This window comes from Gobio gobio (assembly GCF_949357685.1).
Source record: "Gobio gobio genome assembly, chromosome: 22".
Lineage (NCBI taxonomy): Eukaryota > Metazoa > Chordata > Actinopteri > Cypriniformes > Gobionidae > Gobio > Gobio gobio.
Genome location: NC_137118.1, coordinates 2967401 through 2988231, shown reverse-complemented (window position 1 = coordinate 2988231; position 20831 = coordinate 2967401). Strand labels below are relative to the sequence as shown.

General features: G+C 43.7%; 1 protein-coding gene across 3 annotated transcripts in view; it reads right to left on the bottom strand.

The window, feature by feature from the left end:
- Positions 1-20831, bottom strand: part of trim37 (tripartite motif containing 37) — a 54958-nt gene that overhangs the window by 130 nt on the left and 33997 nt on the right. For 2 of the 3 annotated variants that reach the window (XM_079804569.1, XM_079804571.1), the window contains 8 exons: positions 19325-19407; positions 16392-16568; positions 15282-15557; positions 13133-13297; positions 10787-10979; positions 6567-6685; positions 6157-6309; positions 1-1069 (listed from right to left, as the gene is read on the bottom strand). The exon at positions 1-1069 is cut by the window's left edge and continues 130 nt beyond it. In XM_079804569.1, the coding sequence (XP_079660695.1) occupies positions 1011-1069; positions 6157-6309; positions 6567-6685; positions 10787-10979; positions 13133-13297; positions 15282-15557; positions 16392-16568; positions 19325-19407 (1225 nt within the window). In that variant the 3' untranslated portion in view covers positions 1-1010. The remainder of the gene's footprint in view (positions 1070-6156; positions 6310-6566; positions 6686-10786; positions 10980-13132; positions 13298-15281; positions 15558-16391; positions 16569-19324; positions 19408-20831) is intronic. The other variant, XM_079804570.1, reaches the window with a different exon arrangement.

Genomic DNA, 20831 nt, shown 5'->3' with positions numbered 1-20831 from the left:
TTACTCTTATGAAACATAAAACATGATCATCAGCACAAAGAACAGCTTCAGATTTACAGTGAAGGAACGCCGTTATCATTGTTTAAGACTTGAGACATGCTGGAGGGGAAACACTGCTGATTCTCAAGCCAACCATTGAACAGCAGAAGCAATGCAATACTCGCAGTACACCAACAAAACATTCACACGCTCAGAGCTGATCTGAGCAGGAGCTGGACATGCAGAGAGCAACACGGGGACTGCAACGGCATCCCAGCGTCAAAGCACACACACACACACACACACTCCTGCGCTTCTGAAGACCTGGGGCTAAAACACAGAGTTGGACCCACCTGAGACTTTGGTTTAAGTGTGTAACGGCCTTTTATTTGGAGTTAACATGGGTTAAAACACAAGCAAAAGTGGGAATGTCGCATTAATAATGCTTATAACGGAGCGGTGTAATAACTGCTCATCTGAAACATAAAAACACAAGAACATCCCTGTCAAAAAATCCGAAAATTATTTGATCTTGTATCGGCTCCATGTTCCCTTTCTGCAGACATTTAGTCAGTGTAAACATGTTTTGGGGATAGAAAGCTATGCTTGTGACAGCGGAAGTGGGGATAGATACAAAAAACGATATACTAGACCCTTATATTACATCAGTAACAGCAGCATCGGTAGTGACATTCTGACTCAATGTGCCAAGAAGAACAAGTGGTGTTTGGCAACTCCCTATACATTTATGACAATAAGCAGCAATGCAAAATCAAAGAAATGCAGTATAGAACTATAATGTGATTATCTAGTTATGCACACGTACATTTATACACCTTCGGCTTAATAACGGAATGTTACGCATTTCACAACGCAGAGAAAAAAAAACACTTCTTCCCCATCGTGAAAGTTGTTACTCTTAAATAACACATACAGTAGCACATATATTCCCGTTCTATCTCAACATAAAGTGCGGCACAGACACAATGTAAAGAGCACATTCTGAGGCTGACGACTGTAACTCTGGCGGATCACCTCTCCGAGTTCTCTCCGGACACAAAGCTCAGATCATCCGGGATCAGCTGCTCGCCTGGGAACGACACACAGACCACACACACACACACACCACATCATAATGCTGGAATATTATATATAATGAGCTGGCGCACTCTGGCCACCCACAGAGATAATCAGAGACTAAACAGGTGGCCGACCTATTTTAAACTTTAATAAAGCACGTAATTATATTTATCCATCATGCAGGCGGTGATTGAGTGTTTCACTGATATAGAACAACACGGAATTAAAATGGGAGACATACAGATAAAATCAGGATTTAACCATTTTTTACTTTTCCCTCATTTACGAGACGACGCTTCCCCGCCATCGACGGGATTTTCCCTCATTTACGAGACGACGCTTCCCCGCCATCGACTGGATTTTCCCTCATTTACGAGACGACGCTTCCCAGCCATCGACGGGATTTTCCCTCATTTACGAGACGACGCTTCCCCGCCATCGACTGGATTTTCCCTCATTTACGAGACGACGCTTCCCCGCCATCGACTGGATTTTCCCTCATTTACGAGATGACGCTTCCCCGCCATCGACGGGATTTTCCCTCATTTACGAGACGACGCTTCCCCGCCATCGACTGGATTTTCCCTCATTTACGAGACGACGCTTCCCCGCCATCGACTGGATTTTCCCTCATTTACGAGATGACGCTTCCCCGCCATCGACGGGATTTTCCCTCATTTACGAGACGACGCTTCCCCGCCATCGACTGGATTTTCCCTCATTTACGAGACGACGCTTCCCCGCCATCGACGGGATTTTCCCTCATTTACGAGACGACGCTTCCCAGCCATCGACGGGATTTTCCCTCATTTACGAGACGACGCTTCCCAGCCATCGACGGGATTTTCCCTCATTTACGAGACGACGCTTCCCAGCCATCGACTGGATTTTCCCTCATTTACGAGATGACGCTTCCCCGCCATCGACGGGATTTTCCCTCATTTACGAGATGACGCTTCCCCGCCATCGACTGGATTTTCCCTCATTTACGAGATGACGCTTCCCCGCCATCGACGGAATTTTCCCTCATTTACGAGACGACGCTTCCCAGCCATCGACGGGATTTTCCCTCATTTACGAGACGACGCTTCCCCGCCATCGACGGGATTTTCCCTCATTTACGAGACGACGCTTCCCAGCCATCGACTGGATTTTCCCTCATTTACGAGATGACGCTTCCAAGCCATCGACTGGATTTTCCCTCATTTACGAGACGACGCTTCCCCGCCATCGACGGGATTTTCCCTCATTTACGAGACGACGCTTCCCAGCCATCGACGGGATTTTCCCTCATTTACGAGATGACGCTTCCCCGCCATCGACTGGATTTTCCCTCATTTACGAGATGACGCTTCCCCGCCATCGACGGAATTTTCCCTCATTTACGAGACGACGCTTCCCAGCCATCGACGGGATTTTCCCTCATTTACGAGACGACGCTTCCCAGCCATCGACGGGATTTTCCCTCATTTACGAGACGACGCTTCCCAGCCATCGACGGGATTTTCCCTCATTTACGAGACGACGCTTCCCCGCCATCGACTGGATTTTCCCTCATTTACGAGACGACGCTTCCCAGCCATCGACTGGATTTTCCCTCATTTACAAGACGACGCTTCCCCGCCATCGACTGGATTTTCCCTCATTTACGAGATGACGCTTCCCCGCCATCGACGGGATTTTCCCTCATTTACGAGACGACGCTTCCCAGCCATCGACGGGATTTTCCCTCATTTACGAGACGACGCTTCCCAGCCATCGACGGGATTTTCCCTCATTTACGAGACGACGCTTCCCCGCCATCGACGGGATTTTCCCTCATTTACGAGACGACGCTTCCCCGCCATCGACGGGATTTTCCCTCATTTACGAGACGACGCTTCCCAGCCATCGACGGGATTTTCCCTCATTTACGAGACGACGCTTCCCCGCCATCGACGGGATTTTCCCTCATTTACGAGACGACGCTTCCCCGCCATCGACGGGATTTTCCCTCATTTACGAGACGACGCTTCCCAGTCATCGACGGGATTTTCCCTCATTTACGAGACGACGCTTCCAAGCCATCGACGGGATTTTCCCTCATTTACGAGACGACGCTTCCCCGCCATCGACGGGATTTTCCCTCATTTACGAGACGACGCTTCCCCGCCATCGACGGGATTTTCCCTCATTTACGAGACGACGCTTCCCAGCCATCGACGGGATTTTCCCTAATTTACGAGACGACGCTTCCCCGCCATCGACGGGATTTTCCCTCATTTACGAGACGACGCTTCCAAGCCATCGACGGGATTTTCCCTCATTTACGAGACGACGCTTCCCAGCCATCGACGGGATTTTCCCTCATTTACGAGACGACGCTTCCCCTCCAGCGACGGGATTTTCCCTCATTTACGAGATGACGCTTCCCAGCCATCGACGGGATTTTCCCTCATTTACGAGACGACGCTTCCAAGCCATCGACGGGATTTTCCCTCATTTACGAGACGACGCTTCCCCGCCATCGACGGGATTTTCCCTCATTTACGAGACGACGCTTCCCCGCCATCGACGGGATTTTCCCTCATTTACGAGACGACGCTTCCCAGCCATCGACGGGATTTTCCCTCATTTACGAGACGACGCTTCCCAGCCATCGACGGGATTTTCCCTCATTTACGAGACGACGCTTCCAAGCCATCGACGGGATTTTCCCTCATTTACGAGACGACGCTTCCCAGCCATCGACGGGATTTTCCCTCATTTACGAGACGACGCTTCCCCGCCATCGACGGGATTTTCCCTCATTTACGAGACGACGCTTCCCAGCCATCGACGGGATTTTCCTTCATTTACGAGACGACGCTTCCCAGCCATCGACGGGATTTTCCCTCATTTACGAGACGACGCTTCCCAGCCATCGACGGGATTTTCCCTCATTTACGAGACGACGCTTCCCAGCCATCGACGGGATTTTCCCTCATTTACGAGACGACGCTTCCCCTCCAGCGACGGGATTTTCCCTCATTTACGAGATGACGCTTCCCAGCCATCGACGGGATTTTCCCTCATTTACGAGACGACGCTTCCCCTCCAGCGACGGGATTTTCCCTCATTTACGAGATGACGCTTCCCAGCCATCGACGGGATTTTCCCTCATTTACGAGACGACGCTTCCCCTCCAGCGACGGGATTTTCCCTCATTTACGAGATGACGCTTCCCAGCCATCGACGGGATTTTCCCTCATTTACGAGACGACGCTTCCCCGCCATCGACGGGATTTTCCCTCATTTACGAGACGACGCTTCCCAGCCATCGACGGGATTTTCCCTCATTTACGAGACGACGCTTCCAAGCCATCGACGGGATTTTCCCTCATTTACGAGACGACGCTTCCCAGCCATCGACGGGATTTTCCCTCATTTACGAGACGACGCTTCCAAGCCATCGACGGGATTTTCCCTCATTTACGGGGCAACGCTTCCCCGGCATCGACTGGATTTTCCCTCATTTACGAGACGACGCTTCCCCGCCACCGACGGGATTTTCCCTCATTTACGAGACGACGCTTCCCCGCCACCGACGGGATTTTCCCTCATTTACGAGACGACGCTTCCCCTCCAGCGACGGGATTTTCCCTCATTTACGGGGCAACGCTTCCCCGCCATCGACGGGATTTTCCCTCATTTACGAGACGACGCTTCCCCGCCATCGACGGGATTTTCCCTCATTTACGAGACGACGCTTCCCAGCCATCGACTGGATTTTCCCTCATTTACGAGACGACGCTTCCCCGCCATCGACGGGATTTTCCCTCATTTACGAGACGACGCTTCCCAGCCATCGACGGGATTTTCCCTCATTTACGAGACGACGCTTCCCAGCCATCGACGGGATTTTCCCTCATTTACGAGACGACGCTTCCCCTCCAGCGACGGGATTTTCCCTCATTTACGAGATGACGCTTCCCAGCCATCGACGGGATTTTCCCTCATTTACGAGACGACGCTTCCCCGCCATCGACGGGATTTTCCCTCATTTACGAGACGACGCTTCCCAGCCATCGACGGGATTTTCCCTCATTTACGAGACGACGCTTCCAAGCCATCGACGGGATTTTCCCTCATTTACGAGACGACGCTTCCCAGCCATCGACGGGATTTTCCCTCATTTACGAGACGACGCTTCCAAGCCATCGACGGGATTTTCCCTCATTTACGGGGCAACGCTTCCCCGGCATCGACTGGATTTTCCCTCATTTACGAGACGACGCTTCCCCGCCACCGACGGGATTTTCCCTCATTTACGAGATGACGCTTCCCAGCCATCGACGGGATTTTCCCTCATTTACGAGACGACGCTTCCCCTCCAGCGACGGGATTTTCCCTCATTTACGAGATGACGCTTCCCAGCCATCGACGGGATTTTCCCTCATTTACGAGACGACGCTTCCCCGCCATCGACGGGATTTTCCCTCATTTACGAGACGACGCTTCCCAGCCATCGACGGGATTTTCCCTCATTTACGAGACGACGCTTCCAAGCCATCGACGGGATTTTCCCTCATTTACGAGACGACGCTTCCCAGCCATCGACGGGATTTTCCCTCATTTACGAGACGACGCTTCCAAGCCATCGACGGGATTTTCCCTCATTTACGAGACGACGCTTCCCCGCCATCGACTGGATTTTCCCTCATTTACGAGACGACGCTTCCCCGCCACCGACGGGATTTTCCCTCATTTACGAGACGACGCTTCCCCGCCACCGACGGGATTTTCCCTCATTTACGAGACGACGCTTCCCCTCCAGCGACGGGATTTTCCCTCATTTACGGGGCAACGCTTCCCCGCCATCGACGGGATTTTCCCTCATTTACGAGACGACGCTTCCCCGCCATCGACGGGATTTTCCCTCATTTACGAGACGACGCTTCCCCGACACCGACAGGATTCTTTTTAATAAGATTGAGCCTAATTTGCATATGTAAGGGTAAATTATCAATTTGGCCTGAATTGAGGTAAAAACGAAGCCTTTAGATCAAAATGATGATGAAAACACAGCTTTAGTCAGGTGTGTCCAGAGTGTTAGTGTCAGTGAAGTGAGATATACACCTGGACAGGGCAGTGTTCTGGTGTCAAACACACAGTCTCCAGCCTCCAGAGCCACAACCTCATCCTCGTTCTCGTTCTCCGTGTCACAGTCCAGCTCGCTGTCACTGCTCATGCTTGGCAACACGTGGTGAGGCGGTTTCTGACTGAGGACACCTGAGGACACACGCAATGTGTTTATAAGAACTGCCAGAGATCATGTGTTTTTCTGTATCAGTTGTATTTATTTCCTTTGCACTCAAGCATCAGATTGTGGAGTGTAACTCATGAGCCTCCTGACCTTTGAGTATGAATCAATCTGAGAACACGTCTAATGTTCAGTGCAGTTGAAGGACAGAGCGTTCCTTCACAGTGTGTGCACTGACTCACTGATGCAACACAAGTGTTTTAGAGAGCGGATCTTCATGTCTCACCTTCATCAGGGCGTGAGGAGGAAGAGGACGAAGGCTCAGCCAGTGACAGCAGTGACTGATGGATTTCGCCCGCACTCTCGCGATCACAGGTCAGAGAGCTGTCCGTCAGCAGGCCAGGCCTGAGGGATACGCTCTTATTAGTATGGTAAAAAAAACAAACAATGTGTATCATGCTATTTTATGTAAAACAAAAAAGAAAACAAACAAAACATTTTTTAAAAGAAAATACTAAACCAATACGGGAGAGGATTAGGGCCAAGCAATAATAAAAAAAAAAAAACATCTAGAGATTAAAGTCATTATAATGCCTGATTAAACTTGTTAAATTTAGAGAAGAAAGGACTAAATAATATGTTGAGAATTAAATTTGAAGAATAAAGTCATTGTGTTTCAAGAAAAAACGCGTAATATTTAGTGAAAAAAAGCTTAAATTAAATGTTGAGAATAAACGTATTAAATTGAGAATAAAGTCATTGTGTTTTGAGAATAAAATCATAACATTTTGAAAATGTCATGTTTCAAGAAAAAAGTTGAAATTAAGAAAAAAGTCTAAATAAAATGTTGAGAATAAAGTTGTGTTGAGAAAAAAACTGAATTTCAAGGGGGAAAAAAGTCTAAATGTCAAGAATAAAGTTCAATAAATTGAGAATAAAGTCATGTTATGAGAAAACAGCTTACATTTTGAAAAAAGTTTAAATAAAATTCTAAATAAAATGTCAAGAATAAAAAAATCAATAAATTGAGAATAAAGTCGTGTTTCAAGAAAATATTTGAAAAAAGTCTAAATAAAATGTAGGGAATAAAATCATAAAATTTGAAGAATAAAGTAATTGTGTTTTGAGAATAAAATATCATAACATTTTGAAAATGTCATGTTTCAAGAAAAAAGTCGAAATAAAGTGTTGAGAATAAAGTCATTTTGAAAAAACAAGTTGAAATAAAATTTCAAGAAAAGTCTAAATAAAATGTTGAGAATAAAAATCAATAAATTTAAAGAATAGTCATTGTGTTTTGAGAATAAAAAAATGTTGAGAATAAACTTGTTAAATTGAGAATAAAGTCATGTTGAGAAAAACTTCGAGAGATAAAAAGTCTAAATAAAAATTGAGAATAAACGTATTACATTGAGAATAAAGTTGTGTTTTGAGGAAAAAACCCCCGTTAAATTTCGAGAAAAAAGTCGAAATAAAATGTCAAGAATAAACACATTCAATATACTCTAAACAAAAAAAGCTTAACATGGCATAATTAGTATTAACAGAGATATTAAAAGATCAAATTCTGTACACACCTTATTAATAAAGCATACTATGCAAGCAGATGCCCAGGATATATGAACATGTTTAAATACACGTTAAGCTTTTCCTCCCATTGAAAACTGTTATAACGAATGCTTAACGTGGCTTATAATTTTATTAATAACACCTTATTAATAAACCATACTATGTGCAGATAAGCATAATCACGTGACCCTGGGCTGGAAGAGTTTCTGTGTATTTAATGAAGTCTATATAAGTGATATAATATAGACTGTCCTTTCTGTTTCCGTTTGCACATTTACAGTAAAACATATCGACGGCACTTTTCTTCGTTCTTGACGTGAACTTTTGCCTGTGTGGTGGTTTGATGCACTGGCTTGCATTGAGAACGTGACGCATCTGCGCTTCATATTAATCGCTTATAATTCGCTGAAGCTGATCGTGTTTCTTTGTTATTGAAAGAAAGCGTAAAATATAGCTTGACTAAGTGATTTTACTGTCACGTCCTCTATCAGTATCAACATGACTCTGATCGAGTGCTTATTCTTGACAATTTAAATCACATTTTATTTCAACTTTTTTTCTCGAAATTTAACTAGTTTTTTTCTCAAAACACGACTTTATTCTTCGAATTTAAAGGGTTAGGGTGTAAATTCTGTCATTAATTCCTCACCCTCATGTCGTTGGACATCCGTAAGACCTCCGTTCATATTCAGAACACAAATGAAGATATTTTAGTGTAAAGCTGATGCTGAGAAAGGCTTCAGATAGGCCTCCATTGGCATTCAGTACATTTACACTCACAAGACCCATAAAAGGCACTTAAAACGTTGTTACAAAGTCCATCTCAACACAGTGACTCTACAATAACTTTACGAAGCGACGACAATAGTTTTTGTGCGCAAAAAAAAAAATTGAAATACCGACTTTATTTAACCTCTTCTTGTCTTCCGCGTGTGCCTCCACGACGCATGCGCGAGAATATGACATGGCGCCAGTGTTCGGGAATCCATGAAATGCACACTTTAACCCCATTTTGAGAACTACGCCGAGACCTAAAGCACGATCAATGTAGAATTCAACAGCTGAGACACGCGCGTCTTCCTCTGCTTGTAAACAAATCTCTTCTGGGTCATGTGTCCGAACGCCGGATCTGCGTCATATTCTCGCGCATGCGTCGTGGAGGCATACACGGAAGACAAGAACAAGTTGGATAAAGGCGTTATTTAGATTTTTTTTTCTGCACAAAAACTATTGTCGTCGCATCGTAAAATTATTGTAGAGTCACTGTGGTGAGATGGACTTTGTAACGGCGTTTTAAGTGTCTTTTATGGGTCTTGAGCAGCCTTTCTCAAAGTGGGTGCCGCGGTACACTGGGGTGCCCCCTGACTGTGTCAGGGGTGCCGCCAAAAAATTACGTAGGCTAAAAAAAAAAAACAAATATGAAATTTCATATATAAAATATATTTGAATTTACATAAATACATTCTTCTTCTTTTTAACCCTTTCGCACGTACTATCACACATTCACACATGTGATTAGAACGGTCAGTGCATCACGTTCATTCAAATGTAAATTCAAATGTGCTTTCGCGTTGGCTTGCACTGAGCCAGAGACAGGCGCGCTCAGACTTGTCATATATCACAAATTTTCAGTGTTTTCAGCCACATAATGTTTATTTTAGGTTTCATACGTATACGTACTAAAAAAACAATACATTTAGAGTTTGTAAAATACACAATGATGAAAAATGAAGAGGCAATAATAATCCTTTCCATTATAATTAGTTTTATTCATATCAGATACACATTGTGTAAGTAACTTTAAAGTTTACTCTATTCTTCTCCCAGTTCACCTGCCACTTACTTTTATGTATTTTGGGAGAAGTGGATGAATTCACGTCTTGTAAATCCAACAAATCCGATTTTCTGAACTGCGCCTGCGGCGGCGATGGCGGCGCCCATCGTGCATACAGCTCAACTAACGCGATCGTTTTAAAGGTGTTTAAACGACAAAACACTTCCACTTGTATATATTTGACAATCGGAATATCAGATATTTCAGGCCATATCTAACAAATTTGTGAATATTTTGAATAAAAAAGGAAAAATGACATAAAAGCAGATCATCATTCATTCAGCTCTGTTGTTGCTGCGGTGTGTCACGTGACAAGCAATGACGCGTCACCATGGAAACCATAAAGTGACACATTAATAACGGTCGCTTTGAAAAACTCACGCTGGAGGGTCAGCCAGAATGTTTTAAATTTATGTGTGAAAGGGTTAAACATATGAGCGGATTAATAAAATTGTAAATTAATTTTAGATAAATATATATATATATATAATTACTTTGCAAACCTGTGTTTTTAAAGGTGCTATAAAGTTGCTATAAAGTTGTTATTATTATTGTTATTTACAGTTCGTATTATGCTCTGTTCATTACTGTCCTGTCTAAATAAACAGGACATTTGCATTTAAATTTGGGTTATGCAGTGTTTTTAAATTATATTTTAAACTGGGGTGCCTTGAAATTTAATGCACTTTTGAAAGGTGCCCTGACTGAAAAAAGTTTGAGAAAGGCTGGTCTTGAGAGTGTAAATGTACTGAATGCCAATGGAGGCCTATCTGAAGCCTTTCTCAGCATCAGCTTTACACTAAAATATCTTCATTTGTGTCTGAAGATGAACGGAGGTCATACGGGTGTCGAACGACATGAGGGTGAGGAATTAATGACAGAATTTTCATTTTTGGGTGAACTAACCCTTTAATGATTTTATTCTCAACATTTTATTAGGACTTTTTTTCCTCCAAATTTACGTTTATAGAATAAAATCATTAAATTTGAATAAAGTCGTGTTTCAAGCAAACTAATTTAGAGAAAAAAAATCATTAAATTGAGAATAAAGTTGTTTTGAGAAATAAAATGTTGAGGTGTTTCAGGCTAGTGTTGGACATTACCCAGCGGCTGCAGTCCTGCGCTGTTTGGTGGCGGGTGCAGATGCTCCATTGAGAGCGCTGAGGCCGAACAGGTCTGAAGCCGAAGCTCCGTACAGAAGCTCCTCGTGTTTGGAGCCAGACGGCTTATCAGAGGAGGACGAGCTGCTTCCCAGCGAGGGAGGAGAACTCTGCACACTGCGTGCTTTCAGGGAGCCTGCGAAACACAGATAATGTCAGACCCTGCTTGAGTTTCCCAGAAGTCTCTTTGCTTTGCCTCAAATTAATCTTTTCAGATTTTTCCTAGCTATTATTGCTTCTAGGGATGGGCGAAATGACATATTTTCATAATCAACTAGGTTGAGCGTTATCTGAACGACTAGTTTAGTAATCAGTCTTAACCCTCTGGTCCTCTTCGGTGACACTTGGTGACTTTTGTTGCATTAGCTAAGTGAACACACAAAATGGTGATGTTAAAGGGTTAGTTCACCCAAAAATTTAAATTCTGTCATTAATTACTTACCCTCATGTCGTTCAACACCCGTCAGACCTCCGTTCATCTTCGGAACACAAATGAAGATATTTTAGTGTAAATCTGATGGCTCTGAAAGGCCTCCATTGACACAATGGCACGGTTCACTCTCAAGACCCTTAAAAGACACTAAAGACGTCGTTACAAAGTCCATCTCACTACAGTGGTTCTACAATAACTTTATGAAGCGACGAGAATAGTTTGTGCGCAAAAAAACCCTAAATAACGACTTATATAGTGATGACTATTTCAAAACACAGCCTCATGAAGCTTCGAAGCGTTATGAATCAGTGAGTCGATTCAGCAGTTTGACACGCGATCCGAATCATGAATCGACTCACTGATTCATAACGCTTCGAAGCTTCATGAGGCCGTGTTTTGAAATCGTCATCACTATAGAAGTCGTTATTTAGGGTTTTTTTGCACACTATTGTCGCCGATTCATAAAGTTATTGTAGAACCACTGTAGTGAGATGGACTTTGTAACGACGTCTTTAGTGTCTTTTAAGGGTCTTGAGAGTGTAAAGTGCATTGAGCCAATGGAGGCCTTTCAGAGCATCAGATTTACACTAAAATATCTTCATTTGTGTCTGAAGATGAACGGAGGTCTGACAGGTGTCCAACGACATGAGGGTGAGATATTAATGACAGAATTTTCATTTTTGGGTGAACTAACCCTTTAAAAAGGTCAGAAAAAAATAATCACACTTGTCTCCTTCACGGTCAAAAATTACCAACATAGGAAATGAATGTGAAATACGCCAAAATACAAAACCTCAGGGAATCTTTTGGTGATTCAAACCACAACTCAGCCATACTGCAGAAAAAGAGTGCACAGCAATGAAAGGGTGACGCTTGAAAATATCAAGAGTCCAAAATAGACACAAATGTGATTCTCCTCGTAATCACAACTTGTACGTATGAATAAAAACTATTAAAAAAATAGTTTTGTGTTTTATATTGTGTAAGTTTCCGGCTAACTCACGTTATGACTGTCTTACTGAAATACTTCTGCTCATCAGCTGTGGACCACTATTGCCTAAAACTGTGTGTATTAATTCAGATCATCTGTCGTTCTTACTACTGAGAGTAAAGATAAAGGATGGGGCGAGATTTATTTCACAAGCGTTTATGTTCCATCAGTCATTCATGTTAGCGCTGGGCTAACGTTTGCGCTGTTATTGATTCAGTTCCCACATGTGCGCCGCAATAAATCAGAAACACACACACAGGTTTGTTGATGGACACACACTTGTTAATGGGGATGGTGAGGAATTACAGCTGCAACATCTCATAATGAAGCTCAAGATGAGTAGCGTATCACTGAGAAACTCTCAGTTGGGGTTGAATAACTATTTCTTCAATGTTTCATCATCGGACTCGCGCTTGGATTGATGTGGTCAAATCGACGTCATCGTTACTGTCTTTACAGTGTGTGTGCAATCGCTGAGCTTTAGGAAGCCTCCGGAGCTGAAGTTCAGTTATGGTAATGAGCTGAACGCGATAGACCAATCACAACACACTGGGCAGTCTGGCCAATCAGAGCAGAGTAGCTCACAGAAAGGAGGCATTTAGAGAGACTGATTCATCTGTAGAGTCGTTTGAGAATCATTGAACAATGTGCTGATGTGCATTATGAGAAAATGTGTTTTTTGACCTTTTGTAGGAGACAACAAAACAGAATCAGAAGCCTTTAAAATAGCACAATAAAGCAATATTTATGGTGCAATATCCTGAAAAGCAGCATGCGGTGTGTTTCTCAGTAGATAAACTAGATGATAAACTACTATGTCTCATTTAATTCGATAATCACGAGATGAACAGTGCGGTGTACAAACCATCCAAGGAGGAGGGTCCCTCTCTGGGACACAGCGCAGGTTCAGTAGGGGACTCTCGCCCTGCTCCTCTCAGCTCCTTCTCCCCAACATCCACAGTCCGGCGGAGGGACAGTCCAGCCAGCGCTCCCACACTCTCCTGCTTAGGAGAACCAGCCTTCTTCACTCCTGAAACAAAGACCAGAACAAAGACAGGCTGAATCTACAACATACACTACTGTTCAAAAGTTTTTGGCCTGTGAGATGTTTTTATATTTTTGTCTCGTATACTCATAAAGGCTGCTTTAGAAATACTATTAAAAAAGGTTGAAACATTCACTGAATTAATGTTTCCAGAAGGAAACACGACGCATTAAGAGCCGGGGGTGAAAACTTTAGAATTTGAAGATCAAGGTTCTTATTGCTTCCAAAGGGCAGTACTAAATGGACATCTTCATCCTGTTCAAAAGTGTTCACCCCCCGGCTCTTAATGCGTTGTGCTTCCTTCTGGAGCGTCAGTGATTCTTTGAAGCTTTCTTAATAGTTGTGTTTGAGTCCCTCAATCGTCCTCAGATCTTAGAATCACACACACACACACACACACACACACACACACACACACACACGGATAGGGCTGCTCAGGACAAACAAGAGACTCAAGAACAACCATCACAAAACACACACACAGCCGTGGATCATCAGGGAACGACACACACACACACACACACACACACACACAGCCGTGGATCATCAGAGAACGACACACACACAGCCGTGGATCATCAGAGAACAACACACAAAGCCGTGGATCATCAGAGAACGACACACACACACACACACACACACCCGTGGATCATCAGAGAACGACACACACACACACACACAGCCGTGGATCATCAGGGAACGACACACACACACACACACACACACATGGAAAGGGCTGCTCAGGACAAACAAGAGACTCAAGAACAACCATCACAAAACACACACACAGCCGTGGATCATCAGAGAACGACACACACACACACACACACACACACACACACACACACACACACAGCCGTGGATCATCAGAGAACGACACACACACAGCCGTGGATCATCAGAGAACAACACACAAAGCCGTGGATCATCAGAGAACGACACACACACACACACACACAGCCGTGGATCATCAGAGAACAACACACAAAGCCGTGGATCATCAGAGAACGACACACACACACACACAGCCGTGGATCATCAGGGAACGACACACACACGGAAAGGGCTGCTCAGGACAAACGAGACTCAAGAACAACCATCACAAAACACACACACACACACACACACACACACACACACAGCCGTGGATCATCAGAGAACGACACACACACACACAGCCGTGGATCATCAGGGAACGACACACACACACACACACGGAAAGGGCTGCTCAGGACAAACAAGAGACTCAAGAACAACCATCACAAAACACACACACAGCCGTGGATCATCAGAGAACGACACACACAGCCGTGGATCATCAGAGAACGACACACACACACACACGCACACTCACACTCACACTCACACTCACACACACACACACACACACACACACACACACACACACACACACACACACACACACACACACACACACACACACACACACACACACACACACACACACACACACACACACACACACACACACACACACACACACACACACACACACACACACACACACACACACACACACACACACACACACACACAAAGGGCTGCTCAGGACAAACAAGAGACTCAAGAACAACCATCACAAAACACACACACAGCCATGGATCATCAGAGAACGACACACACACACCCATGGATCATCAGAGAACGACACACACACACACACCCATGGATCATCAGAGAACGACACACACACACACACCCATGGATCATCAGGGAACGACACACAGGATTAAGAATCAAGGGTGTGTAAACTTATGAATGGGGTCATTTTTTAATAAACGTGTCATCTACCCATAAATGTATGAGGAATAACTAGCTCACTTCCCGATTCAGAATCCTTTCCCGATCCCACTCTTCTCTCTCCCACTTTGCTTATACAGACCTCTCTCCAATCGTACTGTCTAAACAGAAGCAAAAATACCAAAAACAAGCAGATTCAGAGGCATACCACTGCGAGAGTGTCGTGATGAGACGGGCGCTTTGAAGAGCAGTTCACTGGGTTTGCGGCTGGGTCCCATCTCGGAGTCCATGGAGGGGCCGTGCTCGTGGTTCGAGGCTCGACCGGCTCCACTTCGAGCTTCCAGCTGCCCTTTCACATCTGACATCTTACTGCGCACTTCAGCCATCTGAGCCTTCAGTCTGATCAGGACCCCCGAGTCCGGAGCTGACCGACGCACTGCCTGAGGCCGACGCTCACGCTCTTTACGAGAGGGCACCGCGGCAGCTGTCAATCAAAAATGGTTAATGGTGCGACAGTCACTTCAGAGCTTTATCGAGTTAAAGGGTCACTTCAGTGATTTAGCATTAGGCTTTGTATCAGTAGAAACCTGGTCGTATATTCAAATTATGGTACTTTCCCCCCTCATATCCCCCTGAGACGAGAGAATTATGCATTTTATTTCTGGAAAAATTCCTCCGATGACGCAAATATCGTAATTTTGAGTCATCGGAGGATATTTTGGCCAGAGGCTAAAGACTACAGCCACTAGATGGAGCTGTTCCTCATGTTATCAACCGCCCATAGGGGAGAGATCTCACACACAGAATGTAAGACACTGACGGCCACACGGACATTCATAACAGAGCGATGCAGAGCAAAGAGAGTGTTTCAACTTTTCAATTACTTCCTGTGATAGTTTAGCTTCCATATGCGATCAATAAATGTGCCAGACTGGAGCTTAACGTTACCTCAGCTCTGCTCAGCTCTTCGTGATGAAGGAAATCTGACTTTCGTTCGGCTCACTCACACTTTATTGAAAAGACACGTTCAGTTTTTAATTGTAGTGTTTATTCTCTAACTGAACGAAATTATTGTATCACTATGAAGATTAAAACGACGGTGTAGGGAGTGGCCTCGTAGGGCAGCGAAGCAAGTGCATTCTGGGAGTTGTTGTCTTTCATCCACATGAGACAAAAAATACATTTCCTGTCTTTTCTCAGTCTAGAAGGCACCAAATTCAAAAATAATTTCACATTTCTACTGCATAAATGACCCAGTTTAAATACAAAGCTTAATGCTAAATCACTGAAGTTAATATTTTGATGATATGATTGACACCTTGGCTCTGGAGGAGAGAGGTAGGGGGGCGGGGCTGCATCCCCCACAGGGACTCCACATGGCTGCGGTCCTTCAGGTCCAAGAGTTGGATGAGGATGACCGGGTCGATCTCCAGGAGGCTGGCTGAACTTCCCCCTGTCCCACGCCTTGAACCCCGGGCACCTGCACCAGAATCTCCTGACCAGCAGGGGGAGACAGTTAGTACAGGACTTAGGGTAGGATTAAGCCCAAAGTACACTTCGGCTGTCCGCATCTTGTGATGGTTTGTGCACTGTGCGTGTGACGTAATATTCGTCATCAGGAGGGACCCCGTCCACATGCAGCACAATTGAGACAATCAGTACGTTTACATGGACAACAATACTCCGATATTAATCTGATTAAGACCATACTCTGATTAAGAAACTACCATGTAAACATCGATTTCTAATTACCATAATCCGGTTAAAGCCATACTCGAATTAAACAAAAACCGAATTAAGACATGTGGAGTATGCCTATTTTAGTCGCATTATCGAAGTGCATTGTAGACATGTACACACCTTAATCTAACTATTAACGTTGTGTAAGAGTTTTCGGCCGCATTTTGTGACAGGACACACACACACACACACACACACCAGGCAAATGCAGAGGGGAGGGCTTTGGGGGCTCGAGCCTGCCCTTTTAAAAAATGTTTCAAAAGTGCCCCTCTCAATAATCATCAATAATATTGTGACAAATAAAACAGAATTTGAATTATAATTCATATAACAGCACGTACAAAACAGTAACAAAGCGCTCAAATGTCCCGTTTATCTTTTACTCTCCTCATCAGTCTGCACTGGCTACCAATAGCCGCTCGCATTAAATTCAAGGCACTGGTGCTCGCCTTCAAAACATCCACTGGCTCTGCACCAATATACCTAAACTCGCTCGTTCAGACTTACACACCCTCCAGGAACTACACGCCTTGTGGTGCCATACCAGAGAGGCATGAAATCGCTGTCACAGACCTATTCCTGGACCGTTCCCACCTGGTGGAATGACCTGCCTATCTCAATTCGTGCGGCCGAGTCTGTAGCCATTTTCAAAAAACGTCTAAAGACACATCTTTTCCAGCAACACCCGACCGATCGAGAATAGCACTTATCATTCTATTCATTGTCTGTCTGTCTAATTTATTTAAAAAAAAAAAAAAAAAAAATGTTGTATACTTCTGTGCTAGACTAACTGAGACTTGTTACAGCACTTACATATTGCTGATATTGTTGCCCTTCGACTGCTCTAGCTGCTTCTATTGCCCCCATTTGTAAGTCGCTTTGGATAAAAGCGTCTGCTAAATGACTAAATGTAAATGTAAATGTAAACGTATCTGTCATTCTGAAATGTCGCTGCCATGACGTGTTGCTATGGTTGGTGCGTGTCATGCTTGACTGCTCATTCTGACACGGCCTCCTCTATATTTATTTGTGTTGTAATAATTCTGCTCATTGTAAAAGTAAAATACAATAAGTTTTTATCTGTAATCCCAGATTCATAATTGTCTGCTTACAACAGCGGTCGGGAACCTGTGGCTCGACGGCAGAAAAAAACAATCCAAACAATTACGATTTTGAAACCTTAATTTTCATCATTAATCAAAGCTATTTTTCGAAATGTAGGCTGTTAAGAAGGAGGCAAGATGGGCAGTGTCTCTTAAAAAAACCTGAAAGACAATATATAATATTATAAAAATAAAACAACGTAATTATATATAATCTGCTTATATATAAATCACTTGTTTTTATAAAGTAACACTGTCCAACAGCGACACCTGCAGGTGAAGTTACAGTGGGTTGCCTGAGCCCATTGATTTTAACAGACCCACGAAAGTCGCGCTATGATTGGACGCCAGACAGCGTAGAGTGGCATGGGCATGGGGACGTAATGACATGCCATTAATCAAGCTATGTTCTATAACATGTAAAACGGGAACATGAACGGAATATTCGGACCCACTTTATATTAGGTGGCCTTAACTACTATATACTAACATTTTCATTAATAATTTGATACAATGCACTTATTGTGTACATACATGTCTTTACATTGTACTTACATTTTTGAATATACCTGTATGTAATTACATCTGTAGTGAATTTCTGTAGTTACATTTGTAATTACATTGTTGACCCATCCCTAACACCTAACCCTAGCCTTAAACTTACTCATACCACCACACCTATCCATAACCCTACCCATATCCCACCAAAGGTGTTTTGCAATACAATATAAACACAGTAAGTACATTGTACTTATTTTTTTATGCAAGTACATAGTAGTTAAGGCCACCTAATATAAAGTGGGGCCGAATATTCTAAAAGCAACTCATGTAAACACCTTAATCAGATTATTGTCTTATTCAGAATAAGGGCAATAATTAGATTACAGCTGTCCATGTAAACGTAGTCACTGCAAGTGACTTGAAAACAAAATCCACTAGCAGGGCTTGACAGTGTGAGCATTTCACTCGCATCTGTGACTAAAATAGACGTGTGTGAACTGTACAATGCATTATGGAGCATGTGTGTGAATAAACAATCCCTGCGGATCAGTTTGACGATCGCAACTTCTGTTTCATGCCGACTTTAACAGCCGTTTCAACTCTACAAACATTAAAGTTCTAGTTAAAAGTTTATTTTTAAGGAATTATTAAGTCGTGAACATGAACAGCCTTCCAGCAGAAGCTCTACCAGCGTTTTAAACCGCAGATTCTGCAGTAAATCCTCAAAGGCTGATATGGTAATTTGGCTCGGTTACATCACTGATTAACAGGGTGTCGCAGTGGATGACACTTCAAAGCCAAGTGTTTCAACACACCAGACTGCCATATGCATGACACTCGCTTTTCATTAGAGAAACAGCACTATTAGTATCAGTGAGGGCGCTTGGACGGAGAAAATCTGGTTCACCTGTTGCCCCGGCAACATCGTCGGGTAATTCACCTTCCTCGAGGTCAAGATTCCCGCTGTACTCCACGTCGTTCTCACCAGACCTACAACAGACGGAAACAATCCACACTTGTATCATTTCTCTAGTGCTAGTGGAGTGTAAACAAGTTTACAATGCATACCCAGATCAGCTCTAATATTTGGTGTGTGTTTGGAAAGGTTTTGAATGATTAATTGGATCCCAATGGAGCTAAATGAGGCGTGGCCGGGCATTATGTCCCCAGTATCGCCACATGCTTTGATATGGATTTGCATTTGCGTGGCTCCCCCTGTTAATAGTGAGAAGTGGTACGGTCTGAAATAAGCTTCTCCACAGGGGGTGATGGCGTTCTGCTACAAGCTTACTGCTGAATATGTGTGTGTGTGTGTGTAAGGGTAACACATGCACCATTGTCTCAGGCTCAAACATGAGATGACTCAGTCCTCTCCAGCGGTTCTTTGCGCTGATCCACTACAGTATTTATAGAAGCGGAGAGCCTCGACTCCACACAGATACAGCAAACAAATGTTTGCTTGCCCTGCTTGTATTTGCACTGACAACACCAAGTGAAAAAAAAAACAAGATTATTAAAAATAAAATCTGAATCTGTGTGTGTTTGGGGTGGGTTGTTACTAGGGGGTTGTTATATATTGAAAAATTATAAATTTGAAGAATTTGAATCTGATCTGGATGTATTCTTTGACAAAAACATGATTTTCTTAACTTTTTGTTCAAAATGTTGCTTTTTGATGAAACTTACCCACATTCAAGTGTTGATAAAAAAGGAATGCATGAAGCTAACTAAAAAATTGTTTGTTTAAAAGCATAGGGTCTGCTCTTTCTTTTGATTTATTGCATGCTCAGATATTCACACAACAAAATATTATATGGGCCATTACATTTTTGTGAAAATTATCAAACAAAACGTAACCCTGATAGTGACTGGCAACTTTTTTTTTTTTACGCTGACGGGGGAAGAGTTAAATGAAAATAACCATCCAATCGAGACATTTGAATAAGCTCATTTACATGCACAAGACATCTCTGGTTTGCCTGACTGACATCAGGCTGCATGTGAAGCACATGTGAAGAACACGTGAAGCACATCCGAAAAGCTTTTTGTGCTTCATCAACTCACACTGATGGCAAATCGAATAAATATGCAACCTCACGAGGTCACAGGAAACACATTTGACATGATAATATCAGGTGTAAACAGGTCCTAACCTCATAATTCCCCCTCTCCCCTACTTTATCCTGAGGAAGTGGGCTTCCGACATCCAGGTAACGGTTAGAGCATTGGCACCTTTACAAAGCACACACAAAACACTTGAGGAAATGGAGTCAAAGGTGTGAGAGAATGTGCGTGGGCCTGAGAACAAGAGTGCACGTATGTGTGTGTGTGTGTGTGTGTGTGTGTGTGTGTGTGTGTGTGTGTGTGTGTGAGAACGAGCATTTGTAAGCAGGAGGTAGAGGCTCTGATGACTC